This window comes from Podarcis melisellensis, assembly GCF_964234715.1.
Source record: "Podarcis melisellensis genome assembly, chromosome: 6".
In the NCBI taxonomy this organism is placed as follows: Eukaryota; Metazoa; Chordata; class Lepidosauria; order Squamata; family Lacertidae; genus Podarcis; species Podarcis melisellensis.
Window position 1 is genome coordinate 44,023,242 of NC_138538.1, and position 20,831 is coordinate 44,044,072.

Consider the following 20,831-nt stretch of genomic DNA (forward strand, 5'->3'; position numbering starts at 1 on the left):
AACGTTACTTCAATATTAAATTCACAAAACTCCCAAACAAAGTACCTGGTAGTTGTTATCCATGCCAGCATCCAGGAGAACATGAACTACAGCTTTATGGCCATTCCTAGCAGCCAGATGCAAAGGTGTGTGTTTCTTAGTATTGCAGCTTAAAAGATTGGGATGAGCATTGAGCAACATTTTCACAACTTCTAATCTCCCATAGAGTGCAGCCAAGTCAAGAGGAGTCTCAAACTTGTTATTGCGCATAGTAGGGTCAGTCAGCTCCTCCAGAAGAACCTTCACCACTTCCGTATGGCCATACTGAGCTGCACAGTGCAGGGCCGTCTCATTGTCGTTATTCTGAGATTACACAAATACAAAAACCATTAGGACTCGGATTAAGAGAGAATGTTACCATCTCTAAAATACCAACTCATAGGCAGTCATTGATTTAAATATAACTATAATAAAATGGTTTGATCAAATTCTTTCCTAAGGTTTATGCAGTACCACATTGATAAAAGAATGAAGCAATACAGGCATCTGGCAAGATAGAAGTCAACTGTGCACAGCCCAATAGTTCGTTGTGAGAGAAATAGTAATGCTTCCATGATTCTCCCCTAGTATTTATATTTACTTCATCAATGTTGCAATCAAAGTGTGTCAACTTTGCGTATTTATCCAGATTTCAAAAAGGACAATTTTAATGCACAATGCAATGGCTGCAAGTTCCCTTGCTTATACAGTGGAACCTCGGGTTGCGAAGGTGATCCATGCGGGAGGCATGTTCGCAACCCGCAGCGCCGTGTCTGTGCACGCACTGGTTGCGATTCGGCGCTTCTGTGCATGCGCAAAGTGTGATTTAGTGCTTCTGCGCGTGCATGAGAGCCAAAACCCGGACGTAACCCGTTCCGGTACTTCCGGGTTCAGCACGGTGCGCAATCCGAAAATGAGTAACCTAGAGCGTCTGCAACCCAAGGTACCACTGTACTTTGGTTTATAAAAGTCTACAGAACTTGCCTGCTGTTAATTAATCTTGTATTACTACTACTACTACTTCTTTTTAGCAAAAGAAGCTTGTTGTGATCCAAAGAACTATGAAACTAGTTCTGTAAGTCAGACTTCTCTTGAGCAGTAGGCCTCTATGCCACAACTGCTTCTTGAAACAAGAGGAAGCTTCAAATACTGTAGTCAGTTTGTGGTATCATAGAATTGTGAAGGGACCCTGAGGATCATGTTGTCCAACTCCCTGCAATGCAGGAATATGCAACTATCGTATATAGGGATCGAACCTGAAACCTTGGCATCATCAGCACCATGCTCTAACCAACTGAGCTATCCAGATATGGTATGAGGAAGCCAGCAGTCAAAAATGTCACTAGTCTAGGCCAAGCTGCTTTGCAGGAGTCTAAGCAACTCTTCAGATCTTAGTTCGTATTTAGATGAAGGCACTACTGAAGGAGGATTGAGAAACTTAAGATACATAAACTATGTATGTAACTAGCTGAACTGAGTGGGTTAACCTGAGCTTGCTTCTATCAGAAATGCTCCAATTTAACAAAAATACACTAATGCTAGAATTTTGAAAGCTGGGCAGTTTTGCACTGGACAAGGTGTAATATAGAGTACTTCGTAGTTTAATCCTGCATGCTATGTTTTGCTGTAGTATGTTGGACCACATGAAAGCATGGCAAAAATGGCTAAGTAGAAAGAAGCTCAGATCTACATTCAGGAGCTCATTTAATAGCATGCTGCAAACAAAAAGGAAATTAATATGAACAGTGACACGTATGCAAAAACTCTGAAAAACTGGGGGTGGGGGTGAGTACAAGTGCTCATGAATTGCAAAGTAACAGCCCAAGCTGAGGAATTGCTGGGGGGGGAGAGAGAGATTTATAGCAAAGGTGAAACTAGATGAGGTAATGCAACATTAAGAGCAAGCACAGAAATTCACAAGGAATAAGAAGAGAGGGCATATGGCTCAGGGTTTATAATTAAGATGTAGCACTTAAGAGCAGATACCAAAGAATCTTGATGTATTTTGACAGAACATTACATAGGAATCATATATCATGTGCCATAGGAGTCAACAACATCAGGAAAATAAATCAAAAGTGCTGGCTTCATCCTACTCTGCATACTTTACAGCATCTAGTATTATGTTGAGGTGGTTGTAGTCTTTCCCCTCCATGCCCCTGTTAATATCTGGTTAAAGTTAATATTAATTGAAGAGACAAGAAGATACTAAGAAAAGAAGGTGTGTATGATTAATATTTAAGGCAGCTACATTGTCCTATTTTAATCTGTTTTTAATTAATAGACGATTTACATTTAAATTTGCATATAAACAATATAAGAATATAGGTGCATCTGAAATGCACATAAGAATTTATAATTGAAAAAGGAGCTCCCATTAGATTTTTAAGCCTCTGGAAAGTAGCTATATTATGTTTTCCACTCCATCTCAGCATCTGGTTCTGAAGGAATTTTTATAATAAATATGAAGTTACCACTCCTTAAGAGGCTAATCCCTAGTCTCTGATTTCCTCACACCCCAAAACCATAAGGACACTTAACTTTCAGCCTCACAGATCAGCTAGAGCTGATTAATGCAGAAAAATGAATAATTTTTCGGATGGAGTTAAAAACATTATCTTCTCATGTCAGAGAGCCTCAGGTTCAAAGAACTTCAGAAATTTCTTATAAGGAGCTGAGAAAAAATGATGGCTCTAGTATATTCCCGGTTGCCTGAGAAGCGAAAAGCAAGTTCTTCCTGTACCTGCTCCCCATAAAAGTAAAAGGTTGGGGAATGTCTTTCATTTGAATGCATCTATTTATTAAAAAGTATTTCAACACCAGTTAATATTTAAGAATTCCAAAGCAGTATGCAAAAATGCAGCATAAAAACAATAAAGCACTATCATTTTGAGAAGGTAAAATTAAAAAGGTTTGGTTTTCCAAAAGCACTTCATGTGCTTCTTCATCAAACATACTTACCAAGCTAAATGTCTTCCAATCACAAACATATTTTTAAGACACACACCCCCCCGCAGAAATTTGAAAGAATTAAATTTAACCCTCTAAAATGACATGCCCTGAGGATGACTACATCTCTACAATCTCCTGCTAGACATCTAGTTTAGTTAACTACTACTGATATCAGCTCACATCTAGAGTTACTGTCGTTCATATTAATGGTATATAAACTACAGTCAGCTGAAAATGTATATAACATGTATAGATAAATCCTGTTTATTTATTGTTATGGACATGAATGTCTCCACTGATAACAGGGCAAAGAAAGGCTCTTTAGCACTGCAGATCCTGGAGTACTGGAACCCCAAGATTTCATGTACTGTTGCATCCTCTTCAATAGCCCTACTGAGGTGAACTGTTCATGCATTTTATCAACAATATATTGCTCCTCTTTCTCTACCTTCTGGCTGCTACTGCCTGTGTGCTTCTTGCAAGATCAAGTTATGAGCCTGATCTCTACCCCCACCTTATCCCAGGCCACTGCATGAAACCTTGGAGAGTTAGTTCTTCCCTTTCCTGAGGCTTTCTCTACTTGCAGCTTCCTATCCTTGGAGAAATGAGGGTGAATAATCATTTCAAGCATTAATGCTGCTGGAAATTAGAGAATTTATGTAAAGGACTGTGTTCCTTGCAGCAGATAATAAGCTTTGACCCCTATGAGTTCTGGAAAGCCTGAATACAGAATTTAATACATTCAGATTTTCTGCCTTTAAGGTACCTGCTAAAACCTTTGACTGTAGTAAATAGTCTTGCAGTATTAAGAGTAAATGTTTGCAAGTCTTTAAAAAAACCATTCTATCATATTGTAAAAAAACCTAGAGATTTTTAAAAAATCTAGAGATCAGTCTCGCTATTTTCAAATGAGACATATACAACAAGTGAACAAACTGAGCAGCAAGAAAGGAGAGATCTGAAGTAGCTTCTCTACATATTAAAACACCAATACACTAAAGATATATAGATGGGTAACTTATTCTTTAAAATTATCTCCCCCACTCACCTGCCAGGTCAGGACTGTGCATACATGCTCCCTTTATACTGCCTCTGATTACTGGCAGCAGATAGCATGCACACAAGCCACTGTGCCATGTTGGTTGTTTTCCTTGGGCCTGACAGGTATAGCAGTTGGGAGAGAGTACCGTATTTTTTGCTCTATAAGACTCACTTTTTCCCTCCTAAAAAGTAAGGGGAAATGTGTGTGCGTCTTATGGAGTGAATGCAGGCTGTGCAGCTATCCCAGAAGCCAGAACAGCAAGAGGGATTGCTGCTTTCACTGCACAGAGATCCCTCTTGCTGTTCTGGCTTCTGAGATTCAGAATTTTTTTTTTCTCCTCCAAAAACTAGGTGCGTCTTGTGGTCTGGTGCGTCTTATAGAGCGAAAAATATGGTATGTATTATTGGAGCCCAACTCTGGAGACATGCCAAACAGACCACTTCTGGCTTGAGCAATGGGCTGCAACAGGCAGCCACAAAGTTCATGATGCAAGGTGCACTTAGACTGACACATGAGAAAATTTGTTTCAACATACAGTTCCCTTGCTAGATCAGAAATAAATAAATTGAATGCCCATCCAATGCACATTCAAGTGTGCACTCCACTGAAAGCAATGTAATGTTGACTGGCAACCTCCAGATATCAAATGCATCTGATTTAAGATCATAATTATTAATCCTACAAGTGATAGGCATACAGAAGCAGGTTCTCCTTACTTGCACTGGGACAAGGAAGTGTGGGTTGGGGATGAAAAGGGAAGGGGAAAACTGGGGGGGGGGTTGTTCTGCTTCTTGCCCTGTTCCAGTCCCACCCCCCCCAAACCCGCACCAAGGGATTCACATGTAAAAAGGCAGTGTCCTGCCATATAGCAGACTGGAGCAAAGAAAAAAAAGACACAACCCTCTATTTGTCAGGGGCCTACATTTGTACAGTGGTACCTCGGGTTAAGTACTTAATTCATTCCGGAGGTCCGTTCTTAACCTGAAACTGTTCTTAACTTGAAGCACCACTTTAGCTAATGGGGCCTCCCACTGCCGCCGCGCCACCAGAGCACGATTTCTGTTCTCATCCTGAAGCAAAGTTCTTAACCTGAGGTAATATTTCTGGGTTAGCAGAGTCTGTAACCTGAAGAGTATGTAACACGAGGTACCACTGTACTTTATAACATTCAAGATCGAACATTGCATCGTGTATGTGGAGAGGGTCAAAATAAGTCTCTGAAGTATTTTTTCAAATGGAGGAAATAGGTTTTGAAGTTTTTTCTCCTTGACATATGAATAGACTTGTTGCAAGTCCCACCAGAAGGAAGCAAAAAGCAAGAAGAAGAAAATCAACCTGACTGAAGCAAGCTTTCACTGTATGACAACCTACTGTACAACCGAAAGCACTACTGATGGGCATACAAAATGGTATATTTCTAATGCTTCTGTATGCATTCTGTGCAGGTTTATAATAGACTTTTATAGTTTTAGGTTTTTTCTGCTCCTACAGAATGCTTAACAAAGGATATTTGTGATAGAGAAATGAAATTACTATTAAAAATTTCCTAATTTATTATACATGTTAAAGAGACCTAGATTAGGTTTGAAATGTCACTTGATTTTAAAAGCACATTAAGTCCTCATTAAAATTTGATTATGTCTAAAAGTTCACTAAGTCACAGGAATGCAAAGTTATGTAAGAACCTAAGAAGAGCCTGCTGCATCAGGCCAATATCCCATCTAGTCCAGCATCCTGTTTTCACAGTGACCAGCCAGATGCCTTTTTGAAGCCTGTAAGCAGCACATGAGCATTAACAGTGCTCTGCTCATCTGCAATTCCCAGTATATGGTATTCAGAAGCGTACTGCCTCTGTTTCATAGGCATAAGCATATTTGACTCAGAGTAGCCCGCATATGTGAATACTCAATACATCTGCCCTTACCACAAACACTACCCTTGCCTGAAACCATTTGCAATTTCCTCCCCTCTATCTGGAAAATTTGTCCCACTACACCTCATTTTTAAAATGTAGAAATGATTGCACAAACATCAAAAGTAAATTGTTACACTTTAGAATTGAATACTTTAGAATTCCCCCCCCCAAGAGATTCATTTCCCCATTATAAAATAAAAATTTAATGTAAGTAAAGTTTCTGTACATTGTGTGTTAAGGACTTTTCAGTATGGAGTAAAAATGACTGAGGTGGAACATGATATAGATGAGTAAAGTTATGGCATGGAGAAACTGGATTCAAAGAAACCTGCCCATTTCTCACAGTACCAAAATTTGTGGTCATCCAATAAAATCCGCTAATAACGGGTTCAGGGCTGACAAAGGAAATAGAATTATGCACAATATATAGTTATGGAATTAACCAGTATAACATATGGTGAGATGGAACTTTTAGATGCCTTTTTAAGTGTTCAATTCATGGAAGCTGGATCTATCTATTAACTAGTGGTGGGGAACTGGATCCAGCCAGTGGACCAAATCTTCATCTCCTCAACCCCCTACAAGTAAAATTTGACAGGTGGGTGGGGCTGTTCACCTGTCAATCAACTCACATCATTATGATGAGGTGACCAGTTTTCACCAACATGGCTTGTAGAGGTCTGTCTGTGGTGCTTTGAAGCCCCAACAATCAACTGATCACTGGAGCTTCAAAACACTGCTCATGACTCTGCAGGCATTGACCATCAGCTGATAGTTGTGAAGAGCCACACAGCAATTTCAAAGTCCTGAGCTTAGTGCCCTATAAGTGGTGCCTGCAAACCCCTTTTTGGTCCAGCTATGTCTTTTGCCTGCCGCACACCTGATATCAGGTGAGTGTGGCTTTGCAAAAATACTCTCACAAGCTAATTTATGGAACTTCTTTCCAGAGGATATTTTGTCTGCTCCCACTGTGAATATTTACTATATATATAAAGTCAAAACATTGTTCACCCCAGGCTTTGTTTCATATTTCATATGTGGTCCCTTCAGCATTTGCACTGTTGCTTTTCTGTATCTTATGTAATGATTTTATGACTATCATTTATCTTAGATGGATATTTAATGATTTCTAATATGAAGCTGCCCTGTACTCCAAATGGGAGGGAGGGCATGATATAAAAAGAACAAGCAAACAAATAAAATGCATCATATTTTCATGGCAAGTTGTGAAAATTTGTGACTCCATAAACAGCATGGGCATTTACTTTCCATTTAATGGAGAAAAGCAGCTATTCAGTAACCACAAGTCCTTCCATCTGAAAGCCATAGAGACTTGCGTCACATGAGACTTACGTTAGCCTTGTGGATTTTGACATTGCTGTTGTTAAAATTCCCTCAACATATCAAAATTGCAACTTTGGGGCGGGGGAGAGAGCCTAAAGCCTGCTCAGACTCCAGGGATCAGTTTCATGATTCTTTGGCTCCTAGCGCTAGACTTCAAGTAAATGATCTTGCTTTGTGTTCTTGCATGTGTCCAGAGAGACAAAACAAAATTCAATTCCACAATTGCCTCTTTGTTCTACACAGATTTATGTTTTGTGGTGCAAAAGGTGCATAGGCTGTATGACCAAATATTTTGGATTACACTCCTGGATAGTGTACAGTGGTGCCTCGCAAGGCGAAAATAATCCGTTCCGCGAGTCTCTGCGTCTAGCGGTTTTTTCGTCTTGCGAAGCAACCCTATTAGCAGCTTAGCGGATTAGCGCTATTAGCGGCTTAGCGGCTATTAGCGGCTTAGCGGCTAAAAGGCTATTAGCGGCTTAGTGGCTTAGAAAAAGGGGGGAGCAAAAAGACTCGCAAGACGTTTTCGTCTTGCGAAGCAAGCCTATAGGGAAATTCATCTTGCGAAGCACATCGAAAAACGGAAAACCCTTTCGTCTAGCAGGTTTTTCGTCTTGTGAGGCATTCGTCTTGCGGGGCACCACTGTAAATGGGTTGTATCAAATAAAGTTGTTCTGGACTTCCACTTGCGCAACAGAACTGCCCCTCCTTCTCCTCTCCTCATGCACCCCTTCAAATCTGCTCTGGAGGGTTGAGGGCATATGGGGAAAGAGGAGGAGAGAAAGTTGCACAAGTAGAACTCCATGAGCTAATGAAACAACGTTGTTGGATGCAACCCAGTGCTCTATTTAGTTGCAAACCAATTTTAATTATTTTAGTAATCAAATATATGAATCACCAAAGAGAAAAGTTGGTTTAAATCCACTGATCTTCTTCCTTAATTATTTAAAATACCGGGATTGTATCCAAATGCTGCCCCTGCAGAAGAAGAAAAGCTTTTGATCCAGAAGGCAACATCCACTAATGGAGGGAAAGCAGATTTTATAAAATTCCCCTCCTTCACGCAGTCCAAGCCCTCTCAACATTTCTTCTAGATGGTTTCCCAACCCTCTAGTCGGGACCCTGGGAAACTAGCAAAAAAAATAAATGCCTCCCTACTTCCTCTGTTTGTAGACAATTCCCACAGGAGCAGGAGCACCAGGAAAACCAACTGGCTGATGCAAATATTGGCCACCATGTTCTTCATGATCCCATAATAAAGGCTGTTACATGTATCATAGAGTGTGATATACAATCTTTATGAGTGGCAAGGAAGTGGGGAGCACAGTTTCTGAAGAACCACAATGCCCCCAAATCCTCAATGGTACTTGGCAGGGGCAAAGTCCAAGCAAGCAATTTAGTGATGCAATCACCAGAACTTATGCATTATTATTCCTATCACAGTAGGTCATTTACTATACTAATGATTGGGTCATACTGTATTAAAAGCTCTGGTGCATAGTTTACATCCCACATTTCCTGTAATAGGAATCTACTTGCAAAAGTGCCTTCCAATTAATTTCAAACCATCAAATTTTAGTGTATGTAAAGCCATGCAGATGAAGCACAGTAAGGTTTTAGATGGCCCTTAAGAGTAGTTGAGTAGGTATAACAGAAGAGCTCAGTCACCCTGGTATTAAAAAACAAAATAGACTGCTTTATATTATTTCTTTGGAGCTTGATTATAACAGTCAATTAAATAGTGTGGTTCAAAATCTACTACTGGACTGCATATGCAGTAACCTCAGATCTCCTTCAATGATTCTCAAAAGCTTTGTTTCATAAATTATGCTTTATAAATGAGGAACTACTAGAAGCAAGGGTGAGATATAGGCAAGACTGAGACAAAGCAACAGTTAGATGCCACAATACAACCAGTGAAGCAAGAAAGGATACATATACAAACACGTATTGTTGTTCTCAGTCAACCATTACCAGAAATATTCTGTAATTCTACAATGTGACCCTCAATCTAGGTTTAGAGTGGTGTGTGGAACAAGCACTCTCACTATTTATCCCTTTCTTATTAAATGTGGGAGCCAATACTGAAACACTGTGAAATCATCTGTAGAAATTCTGCATCCCGGCTGGGACCGACCAGCATCCCAACTATAGAATATCAAAGAACGGGAGGAAACCCCCCCCCCTAAATATCAAATAGAATTCCCCCATCCAGACTATCAAAGGCTGCTTAACATAAATTCCACAGTAAATCGTTTGCATTTACAATCATGACCCTCCCCACCTCACAAGTAGGCATCATCAACCAACGAGATGATAATGCACCTAGAAGCACAAAAATACAACGCGGAGAAATGATGTAGTGAAATAGTGGCAGAGAAGTACACACCTTGGCATTGATATAGGGGTCAAAGGGGCCGTACTTTTTGAGTTCTTTGATCTCAAGAGCATTCTACAAAAAGGAGAGGAAAAGAAAACGTGATGATGAAATGGGCAAGATATAGCAACAAAGCAGTGAGTGACTCTGAACGGGAGGAATGACAGAACACGACAATATTTCATTCCAATGAAAAGCAATTAATCACAATGGCCATTCCAGCTGTCAATAACTGCACCATGCACATCATTTTAAAGATAGCATGCAAACGTTATGTGACAATCTTTTATAGTTCACTGTTTAACATTTTTTTTTGTATGTTTTGTCTCATGCTAGCCACAGATTGCAAGATCATTCACTTTCATATGGCCCCTTCCAATAACCCTAGAGAATGGTGAACAGTGTTATAAACTTAAATGCTGTTGACTGGAACAAACTAATTGATCACAGCTGTGCTTGAGAACATGATGAGCCCAGCCAAAATTTTTAAAAAAGATTTGCCAACAATATAATCAAAGGCCATTTTAACATACACATTTAGCTATTTTCATATGAAGAATATTACTAATCAGCAATTGAACAGCACTGCCGACTTTCTTTTCAACTAGAGATTGTATTCCTATAATAGACAATTTATGGGAAACATCAGAAAGCTACATGACTTCATAGCTGTTAAACCCCCACAATCATGGAATTTTATCTTTAATTGTGAACAAAGTGTGCTGCCCATCACATCCTAGTTGCAATGTGGTCCACACTGGCTGAAGTAGTCACTGTGTGGTTCAGCATGGGTGATGCTTTCTATTGGAAGTGAAAATATTTACAAAAGGCATATCCTCAATTACTTTAAGTCTCACCCACAGTGATAAAACACACACACTGCCCACAGTACAGAGCGACCTCCAGCCAGGCCACAGTAACAGCGCCTGGTAAAAAAGAACTCCACGGCATTCCCAGTACTTCAGTTTCTTTGAACACTAGTACCTTTTTAATTTGACGCTATCTTAGTTGCAAGAAATCTGAAGAAAATTTGTCAACCAGTTATAATTCAATAGTATTAGAATACAAATACCCCAAAGATCAGTGTTCCACACAAAAACTAGAACAGGAAAAAAACTTGATTCCCTGTAGTAGTCAGACTAAACTAACCAATGTATATATTTAATTTTCATTGTGTGTTCAGTGGGGGTGTAAAGGACATTTGGATTTTTAATAGGAATTTTATAATTCTGCTAGCTTCTCTGGGATAAATATAAGTTGTATGGAGCAATTTTTTAAAAAGAAGATACAAGTCAATCGGAACGCAATTTTTAAAATTGGGGCAAGTACATATTCCCCTCTCACTTGAGTAGAATCACTGCTCTTTAGTAGGTTAATAATGAATAAGTGAAAGCTTTACTATAATGAACTTCACAATATTAGCTTGCCAAGCACAAGTACTAGAACAAACTAAGCGCAGCTACAAAAACATGACTAAAGGAGACTAAGGTTACTTTAATTGGCTCCAACACAGAAAGGAACTGGTACATCAACTACACCAAGTTTCAAATTACCCAGCAAATGGAAGAAAAGCAATGGTTAACATCCTTCCATCCTGCACATGTTGCAGCTCATGTACTGCTTACTTCCACAGTTTCTAATCAGGTGGCCGGCCAGAAGTGCAGCTTTCAAGACAGGTATTTGTTTTCCTGCATAGAGATAGTATTTAACATTTAACTCCTTGCCATGCAATAAATCCTGAATAAATCTGAGTCACATAGATGCTGAGTATCATAGATTCTCACTCTCCTGGAGAATAATCCTAATATTATTAGGTTATTAAAAGCATGAAAATAAGAAACATATTCAGACCTGCTCATTCACTTTAGTGTGAGATGGCCCCTGGTGTATTAGTAGTTTCACTATTTCAGCATCTCCTTTCCAAGCTGCCAAATGAAGAGGATAACAGCCTTTGCAGTCGGCCACGTTGGTTAATGCATCATTCCTTAAAAGAACTTCCACAACATCCCTGTAGGGAGGAGAAATGATGTTGTGAGATATTTAGAGTAAGTCTAGATGAGAGTCAATAATGAAAAGAAAACTGATTTAAGATACATAAACAAAATGATTGAGAAACATTTTATAAGTCAGTCTAAAAAGATTCAGCTTTCAAAATATTTTTGGATTCAGGTGTTCAGTTACGGACTGCTTAGAACCACAGAAATGAAAGCAGCCTTGTAGTTCCTTCCACCCAGAGAAAATCAGGCTGCAATCCAAAGCACACTTACTGGAAGAGAGTTAGTAGAGCTTATTGTGGAGGAAGTGGGCTGGAATAATTTATTTTAATCACTCAAGCTACACATGAGTGTGCAGGGGAGGTTTGTACTAATCTCTAAAGTTGAGCTAAGGCTCATCCAAGCAACTGAACTCCTGAATACTCACAACCTAGCTATGCTTGCATCAAAATGGCTTGAACAAGGCTGGTGTTTCACTGCTTTAGAAAATTTGAATTTTATTTGTACAATTTATGTACACTAAGAGCATAAAACCTACTGTCAGCAGATCAATACTGATCAAGTTAACAGCAAAATATACCAGTATATCAGTGTTTCTCAAACTGAAGGGGGCAGCACTAAAGGAGAATTGTCTTACATACGGTAACTTATTAGTTACAAAGATATAAGTATCATAGCTATAGAATGGAGGGAATTGCTATAGAATCAGAATGGAGGGAATTGCTATAGAATCCTTCTCCAGAGGATGAGGGTGGGGCCTGATGCAACATCACACATGTGATGTCACAAGGTGCTGGGTTGTGATGTCACAAGGTCAGAGGGTTGCAAGTGACAGCTGTGAGTCCAGTTGTCTCAGAGTGTAGTAAAATGTTTGTTAATGCTGGGGAGGGTACAGGAATTGGGCTGAAAGGTGGAGCAGCGTAGTGGGGCTATAAAGCAGTAAAGTGTAACTAATATAGATACTAAAAGGTTCTGAGGGGTTAAGAACTACAATGACAAAGTTCAGAAAATGGCTTGAGAAGCACTGGATGAAATTTTCAAGTCTGCCATAAGCTCAGCTTTGATAAACTACTCCAGCAAGCAATCGAATATATGCCTATAATGAAGATGTCAAACAATCTGCATAGCACAACAGTATTTAGGAATGCTGATACAGGCTTCAAGAGTTTGCAAAAGTGCATCTATGGGGTAAATTGTCATTGATATTTGAGCAATGGTTTATTTGTTTTTAACAGTTCAAACTTGAGGAAACCTAAATTACATAAATGTATTGGATCTAAACATTACAATTCCATTTTGTGGAACAGTCTCTCACCCAACTGGAATCGATATGCATAGGTTTATCAGGAAAAGTAACTGAATCCTGACACCCTCCCCCACCCCTGAAAAAACCCTACTTTGATCTTTGATCTGGAACACGAGAAGCAACAGTATGAAGGTATGAATCAAATTTCCTTAGAGCTGCCTTAGAGTTGTGTCTTGCCCTCTCTTTCATACTCTCCAAATTAAAGCCAGAGCATCTTAGGAGTTGAAATATGGGCTGGCATTTAGCGAATGAAGTCAATGTAGATATGAGTAGCCACTGATTCAATCTTGTTGAGGTTCAGCAGACCAATCCTGTGTGAATTTCTCCACCCCTCATTTTGATATTGAGAATTACTGTAAACCCCACTCAGGCCTCAGTGGTGATAAACTCAGCAATATAGTACAGTTCACTGCTGTCTTGAAGCAGGTGTAACTTTGGTGATCTATTATCTGCTAGATATGGTGGAGTTCACATGGATCAATAGGGAAATGGTACATACATTGCCATAGGGTTTAACTTTTAAACTACCAAATTACCCAAATTGTTATTTCACAGATGGGTAGCTTACTTGTGACCATTCAAAGCAGCATGGTGCAATGGAGTATATCCGGTATTGTCAACACAGTTCACATTTGGTCCTCTCCATATGCTGTAAAATAAAAATACAGCATAAAGACATAAGACACATCAAGTTAAGCAAAAAGAAAGGAAAAGCCAGACTGAAGCAAGGTTTCTGCAGATTCTACCATAAAATGGCATACCCTCCAACATGCTGAGTCCCAAAAGCAGGATGCTCCAGGGCGAGTCATGTGACCCGTGCAAGGTCATGGAGCCGAAAAGACACACTTTTTCAGGGCCATGCTCACCACACCCAAAAACACATGTTTTGGAATGCTGTGCAAATGCTTTTGGGAGGCAAGATCTCGCATGGCGCCCCCCCAATTGTACTGGTTGCATTGGGTCCCATACATTTCTAGGCCCAGTTCAAAGTGCTGATTTGCCCTTTAATGCCCCAAACAGTTTGGAATCAGGTTTCATGAACATCCTCCTAACCCCACATCAAATGCTCGCTTACAATACTCACAAAATATTTTCTGAAGAAAATAACTGTTTTGTACCTATCTAGGCTGATCTAGCTAGCAGACTGGACTGCAGATCATTCCATAAATTTGTAGCCATCCAATAATGAAATTTTGTATATTACTTAGTTTCTCTCGAAGAATATGAAATTACAAAAAAAAATTCCTTCCAGTAGCACCTTAAAGACCAACTAAGTTAGTTCTTGGTATGAGCTTTCGTGTGCATGCACACTTCTTCAGATACCTGAAGATAATGAAATTATCTTCAGATAATGAAATTACAAGTTCACTGTGAAAGATATTAGGTACATTTCTACCCACCTAAACATGCTGGCTGGCTGAATACCATAGGAATATAGTTGTAAGAATAAAGCCGAAACAATATTATGTTTTCTTCTAACTTCTTGAATTAAGGACCGTGACCATCAAGCATCTTGATTTAGTTATAGGACAGGGTTTGTTAACTGAATCCTGTTTTCGGGAGATCAGCACCCTCTATACTTGTCTAATCTCATTTATCTATCGCCGAAGCACCTGGAAGGAAACCTAAAGGAAACTGAACCTAAATTTCAGAGGTTTTAATGCTACAGAGTCTGCACCCAATTTCCTGGCTATAAATGTGTTTGCCAGCGAAAGCACCAATACTTTCTTTAAAAGAAAGTAAAGAGTAGAAAGAAAAGAGTAAAGAGCAGAATCCAAAATATGCCATGGTCTAGCCTGAGCTATTTCTTAAAAATGAAGGGAGGCATAAAGGACCTCTTTAAGAAGCTCATTTTATTGCCAGAGCTAATAGGGGAAAATAGTAACATATTTTCTAGTAGTCTAAAGACAGTCAACACACTTAAGGCAACGTGACATGACAAGCACCTACAGCTCCTAATTATAAAGCTAATTCAGATATTACTCAAACTGTGTAACCATTTAATGAAGCTTCACTGCCAATTACACTGTCACACACAATTTGAACTGTTGCCTAAGCATCACTTAATATTCTAGTCTTGAACAGGAAACATTTGGTATGTGTAATGCTCTAATATTATGCTCTCATTTTTCTAGCAGAAAAGAGGCTTTTGATAACTCAAGATTTATTTAGCACTTCAAACGTAACATTGATGCCAAGGAATTTTGAAACAAAGGAGGTAATTAGTTGCCAACACAAGCCGAGTAGGAGGCAGATCGGCCAAAGCGGGGGAGGGAGCGTCCTCTCCATATAAATTGGATTTTTTTTATATTTTTAAAAAATGCACTCTGGAAATAAGGAGCACAAAACAAACACAGTATGCAATTAATCTAAACCGGGTATTTAATCTGTGGCAGTGGGAGAGGGGAGAGGGCTCTTTCCACAAGCCTGAAGTATGCCATCAAGTGAACACACCTCTATATCATAAGATACTCCTGATTACACTCCCTCTGTGCAAGCTCTACTACAGTGGTGCAAAGCAACAATCATCTTCAGATGACATCCCTAGCAGCTACTTCACAGTGCTTCTGTGAGGCTTGCTTTCCATGCAGATAAGAAAAAAAGCCTATTCTGGGAAAGCAGGAGAACACCTCCCTTTTACAACAAGAAATGAGTTACAATTCCCATCCCAATGCATCCTGGTTCCCTAGATACTAAGTAGGTAGAAGCGACTCAACAAAAGCCACTGCTTAGAAATAAAAACGCCTTGTATTTGACTGGTAGTTCTACACATTTACAAGCCATTATATTAGAGTAGGGGGACTCATTTTCCTATTGGTCATAGATAATGGAAACATACAAAGATAAGCTATTTGACCCAAAGCGTAAATATAAATAGAAGGTAAAAGAAAAGACAGATCATTTGTGCACATCATGCTACAAAGAATAGCTCTAAGGAAGAGAGAAACAAAGTAAAATGCTGCAAAAATAATCAAGCATGTTTTGAAGGCGTGCATTTATTTTATCCTAAAACCAATTTAATTACAGCAGCTCTCAGCAATCTCTCCCCCTTACCAGAATATAGCCAAGCAATTTGATCCTATACAGCAGTGAAGTTTACATCCCTCCTGGCAATGGAATAAGTGGTATGTCTGGATAATTTTCTTTCCTGTAAAAATACTGTACTCTTCAAAGTCAGTATCAGTAAAGCCACCTTTCTCAGAGTATGCTGCCTCCATGAATGCAAGAACAGGGGAAAAAATCAGATCACTACAGAGGACAAGGATATAGTCCTAGGATGGGCTGTCAAAAGAATATGCTCCAAATTCAGTCTGCTTTTGAAACAGACTGAAAATATATATAATTTATATTTGAAAAAGCATAGTGAATAGGAAGTAGTAGCAATGAAGTGGATGTGCAATTGATTAAAAGGCAAACATAAAATAGTGCCAATAACTCAACATCACATTGGAAGAGAGCAATTAGACACCTGCATTTTCAGGAAACACTTGAGTGCAGGACAAATTTCAGATGCAGAAACACAGCCACTACATTGTGCATAAGCACACCATCAAGCCATGAGCAGAGGCAGCTGACACAAGGGGAATGAGGAGAGGCACAGAGCTTAACGCCAGACCCAGTACCCCCTTGTAAAAGCAGTTGTCTATCAGGAGGCTGCTGTAGCTGGGCTATTTGGGAGACACTTAATATGAAGACAAGGCCCTGACAAGGTTGCATTCCTGAGTGGCTGAACGTGGCCAGTACTCCCCAAAGCAGCACACCTTGTATTGGTGCTGGGAGCTCTGTTTTACAATAGTATGGACCTTCCCAGAGGATGTGCTACAGAACGTGGTACTGGGCCATGTGTGCATGATGCCATGGCCATTTGTTTATGATATCCTAGGGGATTCTACTAGGTTCACCATGGCTTTTAACCTCAACATGCAAAGTGCTGGCAGAGACAGTCCAGAATCTGGGGCTCTTCTTCACCAGCATATGAATAACAGACAACATAATGACTACAACTTCCATTATCCCTGACCACTGTCCATGTTAGCCGAGGCTGATAGGAGCTGTAGCCCAAATCATCTGGAGGACACCACATTGATGACCCCTACTGTAATCTTCCCAACCTTTCCAACAGTGTTTCATGGTCAAATAAAAATTTATGCAGCTTGATAGGAATTGGTTCTTTATTTCAGGGAAGTCCAACCAGTTGACCGCGATCGACAGCTTGATCCCCAGGTGATATTGGTCACTTGGTCAGTCCCCCGGGTGGATATTGGTCAGGCATTTCCGGCCCCGCCCCCTTGCTGTGTCATTCATTCGCACAGGGTCGCTAAAACAGAAGATGGAGTTATCGTTGCCCAGCTCTGTTTTTTTGCATTCCCATTAACAAATAAAGACTGCAAATTTGGTGCCCCACAACTTTGACCTGGCCCCCTAAAAAAATGGGTAGATCACTGCCACATTTTTTTTCTGGGAGTAGATCACAGTCTCTTGGGAGTTGGACATCCCTGTTTTATTTTATCCCTGGCTTGGGCACAGTTCTTTTTTAATTCTGTTTTTGTCCTGTTTATATTTTATGTTCCCTTTTAGCCACCTCAGCATAGGATACAAGAGAATGCCAGACCATAAGATTATTATTATTTTAAACCCAGTAAAGTAGCTGTATGTAATTTGAAATTTTGTCACAAATTATATTGAATCCTTTATGTCAAGTATGCTATGGAATCTGTAAGCTTGCAATTCAAAAATATGTTTATGTAGTAAGTTAAAGATCTAAGAAGTATAGGGCTTTGTTTAAATATGCATGTCAACAGTTAGCAGTATTTTTTGTAACTAGCTATCGTCAATAGTATAATCCATATAAACAGTTACTTGTAGTATTGAAACTTCCAGAGTTGTTATATTTACATAGTTATGTGGACAAGAATTAAATACAGTACTTAAGAAAAAACAAGATGGGCTAAAGAAGACATTTGTGTAATCAGAATGCACTTCACACAAGATGAGGGGTGTCCAATTTCCATTGAGGTCCTCCAACTGTACATCCACCCACACCCCACATCCTGTTTGGTATCTCAAGTCTCAGAAAATACTTTTTTGGGGGTACTGCAGCAGATCTGAGGTGGTGGCAGGAAAGCCCAGCTGCATAAGCACACGTCAGCTCACAATCCTCTGGATCTAAGCATAAAAGATCAGCAACAATATACCTGAATGAGTAACAGCATTACAATGCAGCTTACAACTGATGACAGGTTTTGCAAACTAACTTGCATGTTTTCAATACTTTAAATTTGTATACAGTGCACACAATACAAAGCCCATGCAGGCAACTCATTTGCATGGGGGTTGTGTTCCGGGTCATTTAGAGCGTTGGCGGGGTATGTATAAGCCCGCCCCGCCCCCTTCCAGGGCCAAAAATAGTGCATGCGCCAGCGGTTGCACATGCCTCAAACTCACACAAAATGGGAGTTGCCTGTACTTGTAAGACTAATTCTCAGGGTAGAGACCCGTTTTCCGGTAATACGGTTCTGTAAAGCTTCAGAACTGATAGCACTATGGTGACTGTTGTACACTGCAGTTATTGTGTTTGCGAGTCATTTTTATGACTAAAGCATCATCATCATCATCATCATCATCATCATCCACACTACCCCAAACTCAGAGCAGCAAGATACTCCAGGAGTTCCTGTGCTTTAGCTAGGGTTGAGTTTCCCTGGAATGAAGTTGTTCTATGCCTATGTTTATACAGAATTTATACGATTCCAAAGCATTCTATCATGTATACATAAATGAGCTGTAAGAACCTGCACTATCTTGGTTTAAGTTCCCTGATTAATATTCATGCCATTTTAATGCCCTATATGCACTGGCCAAACAGAATGTGAGTGCTTACTCACCATGAGGTTCCAGGCCAGGCTAAAAATTTTAAAATACAATGTTTAAATCATAAAAAATATATCGCTTAGGAGCTCAAGTCTGGGGAGGCACAGCCTTTCCTACAGAGATAGTTGTATGGTGTAGTAAGGCAAGATGTAGCTAGCATCAGAAATTGAGAATGTCTAATACACAGAGATTAGAGTACACTGTATTTGAAAAAAGCAGCAATCACAAGTTTCTTAATTATGATGATTTGAATTACAAACATATTTTTACAGAAACATAGTACACTGATGCAGTACCTATGTAATGCACAGTTCCTCTATCATAAGCAGTTCCAGTTTGAATGCCCATGATAACTATTACATGCACAATCAATAATGTTGAATTGATTACATGAACAAATCAAACAATAGTTGTGTCTGTGACATGAGCATTTGCTCTGCTACTGGAAACATATGGAGAGATCAATCCTATGAAAGGTGAAGCATGAGTGCCACCCCTACAAAGGTCCAGAGATGGCACAGTACCCAGTTATGGGTCTCCACCAAGTCCATGAAGAACATGTAAATTTAATTGTACTGATATTCAAGTTGTAGTGCAATACAGTAATTATACAAATTGAGTCAGAAACAAATACAGCAGCCATCATATCGTCAGCTGCATTCATAAGATATGTACCGCGTCTCATATAGTTAGGCAGTTGGCAAGTTCAAGACAGACATTCAAGAGTTGCAACAGGAAGTTACATAAAATGTTTAACAAACCGTGACATAATATCACTGTAATTATACGTTATTGGTGGCAAAAACACATTTGCCCCATACACTAGTACTTCCGTTGTTACAAGCTGCTTGCTCAGAAAAACGCCACTATGATACACATAAGTAGTTTGATCATGTAGCTTCTACAACATGAGGGTTTTTTAAAAAATCAAACACAAAGTTTGTATGTGGTGTTCATTTTGGACACGCTGAATTAGAATATTAAACAATACCTTTTTAAATTGAACTTGCCAAGCCCTAGTCTTATTTAAAAACTAGTCTTGTTCAGTGTGTGTCTGTGTGTGTCTGTCTGTGTCTGTCTGTCTGTGTGTGTGTGTGTGTGTGTGTGTGTAGAGAGAAAGAGGGAGAGAGAGAAAACCATTAACAGAATGAAAAAGGTACTAGCACACTATAGGGGACAATCCAAAATAGGCCAAAAGATGAGTGAGATTACTCCTTAAATGCAACAAGACTTGGGGATTATCATGTTTGCATGGAGGCAATTCATGCAAGGGTGAATAAAGTTACCACCTTGGGCTGCATTAATTTTTATTGCATTTTCTGAAATTTAGGGTCTACAGCCAAGTTCCACCCTGTACCTAAGCACTGACACGTTGCAGTCTTAAAGTTAGACAACAACTTCCAATAAACTTTGCCACAGTTAAGTTTTACTTTTCCCCCAGATTCATGAAATGTTGGTTCCTATCCTATCCTCAAGTATTTTATGTGAAAAATAAAATAAAAAAGCTTGCACATGGGGTAGGTTGTGGGAGGACATGCCTTAAATTTCTTAAAACATTAATTTACTCACTGTGATACAGGGGGCACTGGCACTTTTGATGCAGTACTGTTGGTTAGGGAACCCCCAATAAGTATATCAGATTTTTTGCATCATTTATTCAAATCCTTTCCGCTTTTAGCCATGGTTGCCTGCTTGCTCATCCCACCCCCCATTCACAAGGTACTGGGGGGGTTGTGCTGGTACTGGTGTACTGTTGAATACCAGAATAAAGCACTGAGTATAGTACAAATAGTGACCATTTTGCACAGGGGTTCTGTTCCTGACCCCTGTGTGCTACTGCAAAGCACATATAAGCCCAGCCTGCCTTTGTCCCATTCCAGAGCCACTTCTGGGTCAGCAATGACGAGTGTGTGCAAGATAGCAAGCTCACACTTCTCACTGAGTTTGTATATACTGTATAAAATTACATCTGTAACAGGCTCATTTATCATTATATTTTTGGGAATGATTAATGT

General features: G+C 39.6%; 1 protein-coding gene across 12 annotated transcripts in view; it reads right to left on the minus strand.

Moving 5' to 3' along the window:
- ANKS1A (ankyrin repeat and sterile alpha motif domain containing 1A) overlaps window positions 1-20,831 on the minus strand; it is a 120,141-nt gene that overhangs the window by 86,068 nt on the left and 13,242 nt on the right. For 9 of the 12 annotated variants that reach the window (XM_081915543.1, XM_081915541.1, XM_081915542.1 and 6 more), the window contains exons 2-5: window positions 13,514-13,594; window positions 11,497-11,653; window positions 9,658-9,720; window positions 46-342 (exon numbers count right to left, since the gene is read on the minus strand). In XM_081915543.1, the coding sequence (XP_081771669.1) occupies window positions 46-342; window positions 9,658-9,720; window positions 11,497-11,653; window positions 13,514-13,594 (598 nt within the window). Of the gene's footprint in view, window positions 1-45; window positions 343-9,657; window positions 9,721-11,198; window positions 11,260-11,496; window positions 11,654-13,513; window positions 13,595-20,831 lie in introns of those variants that run through there. The other 3 variants (XM_081915544.1, XM_081915540.1, XM_081915539.1) reach the window with 2 other exon arrangements.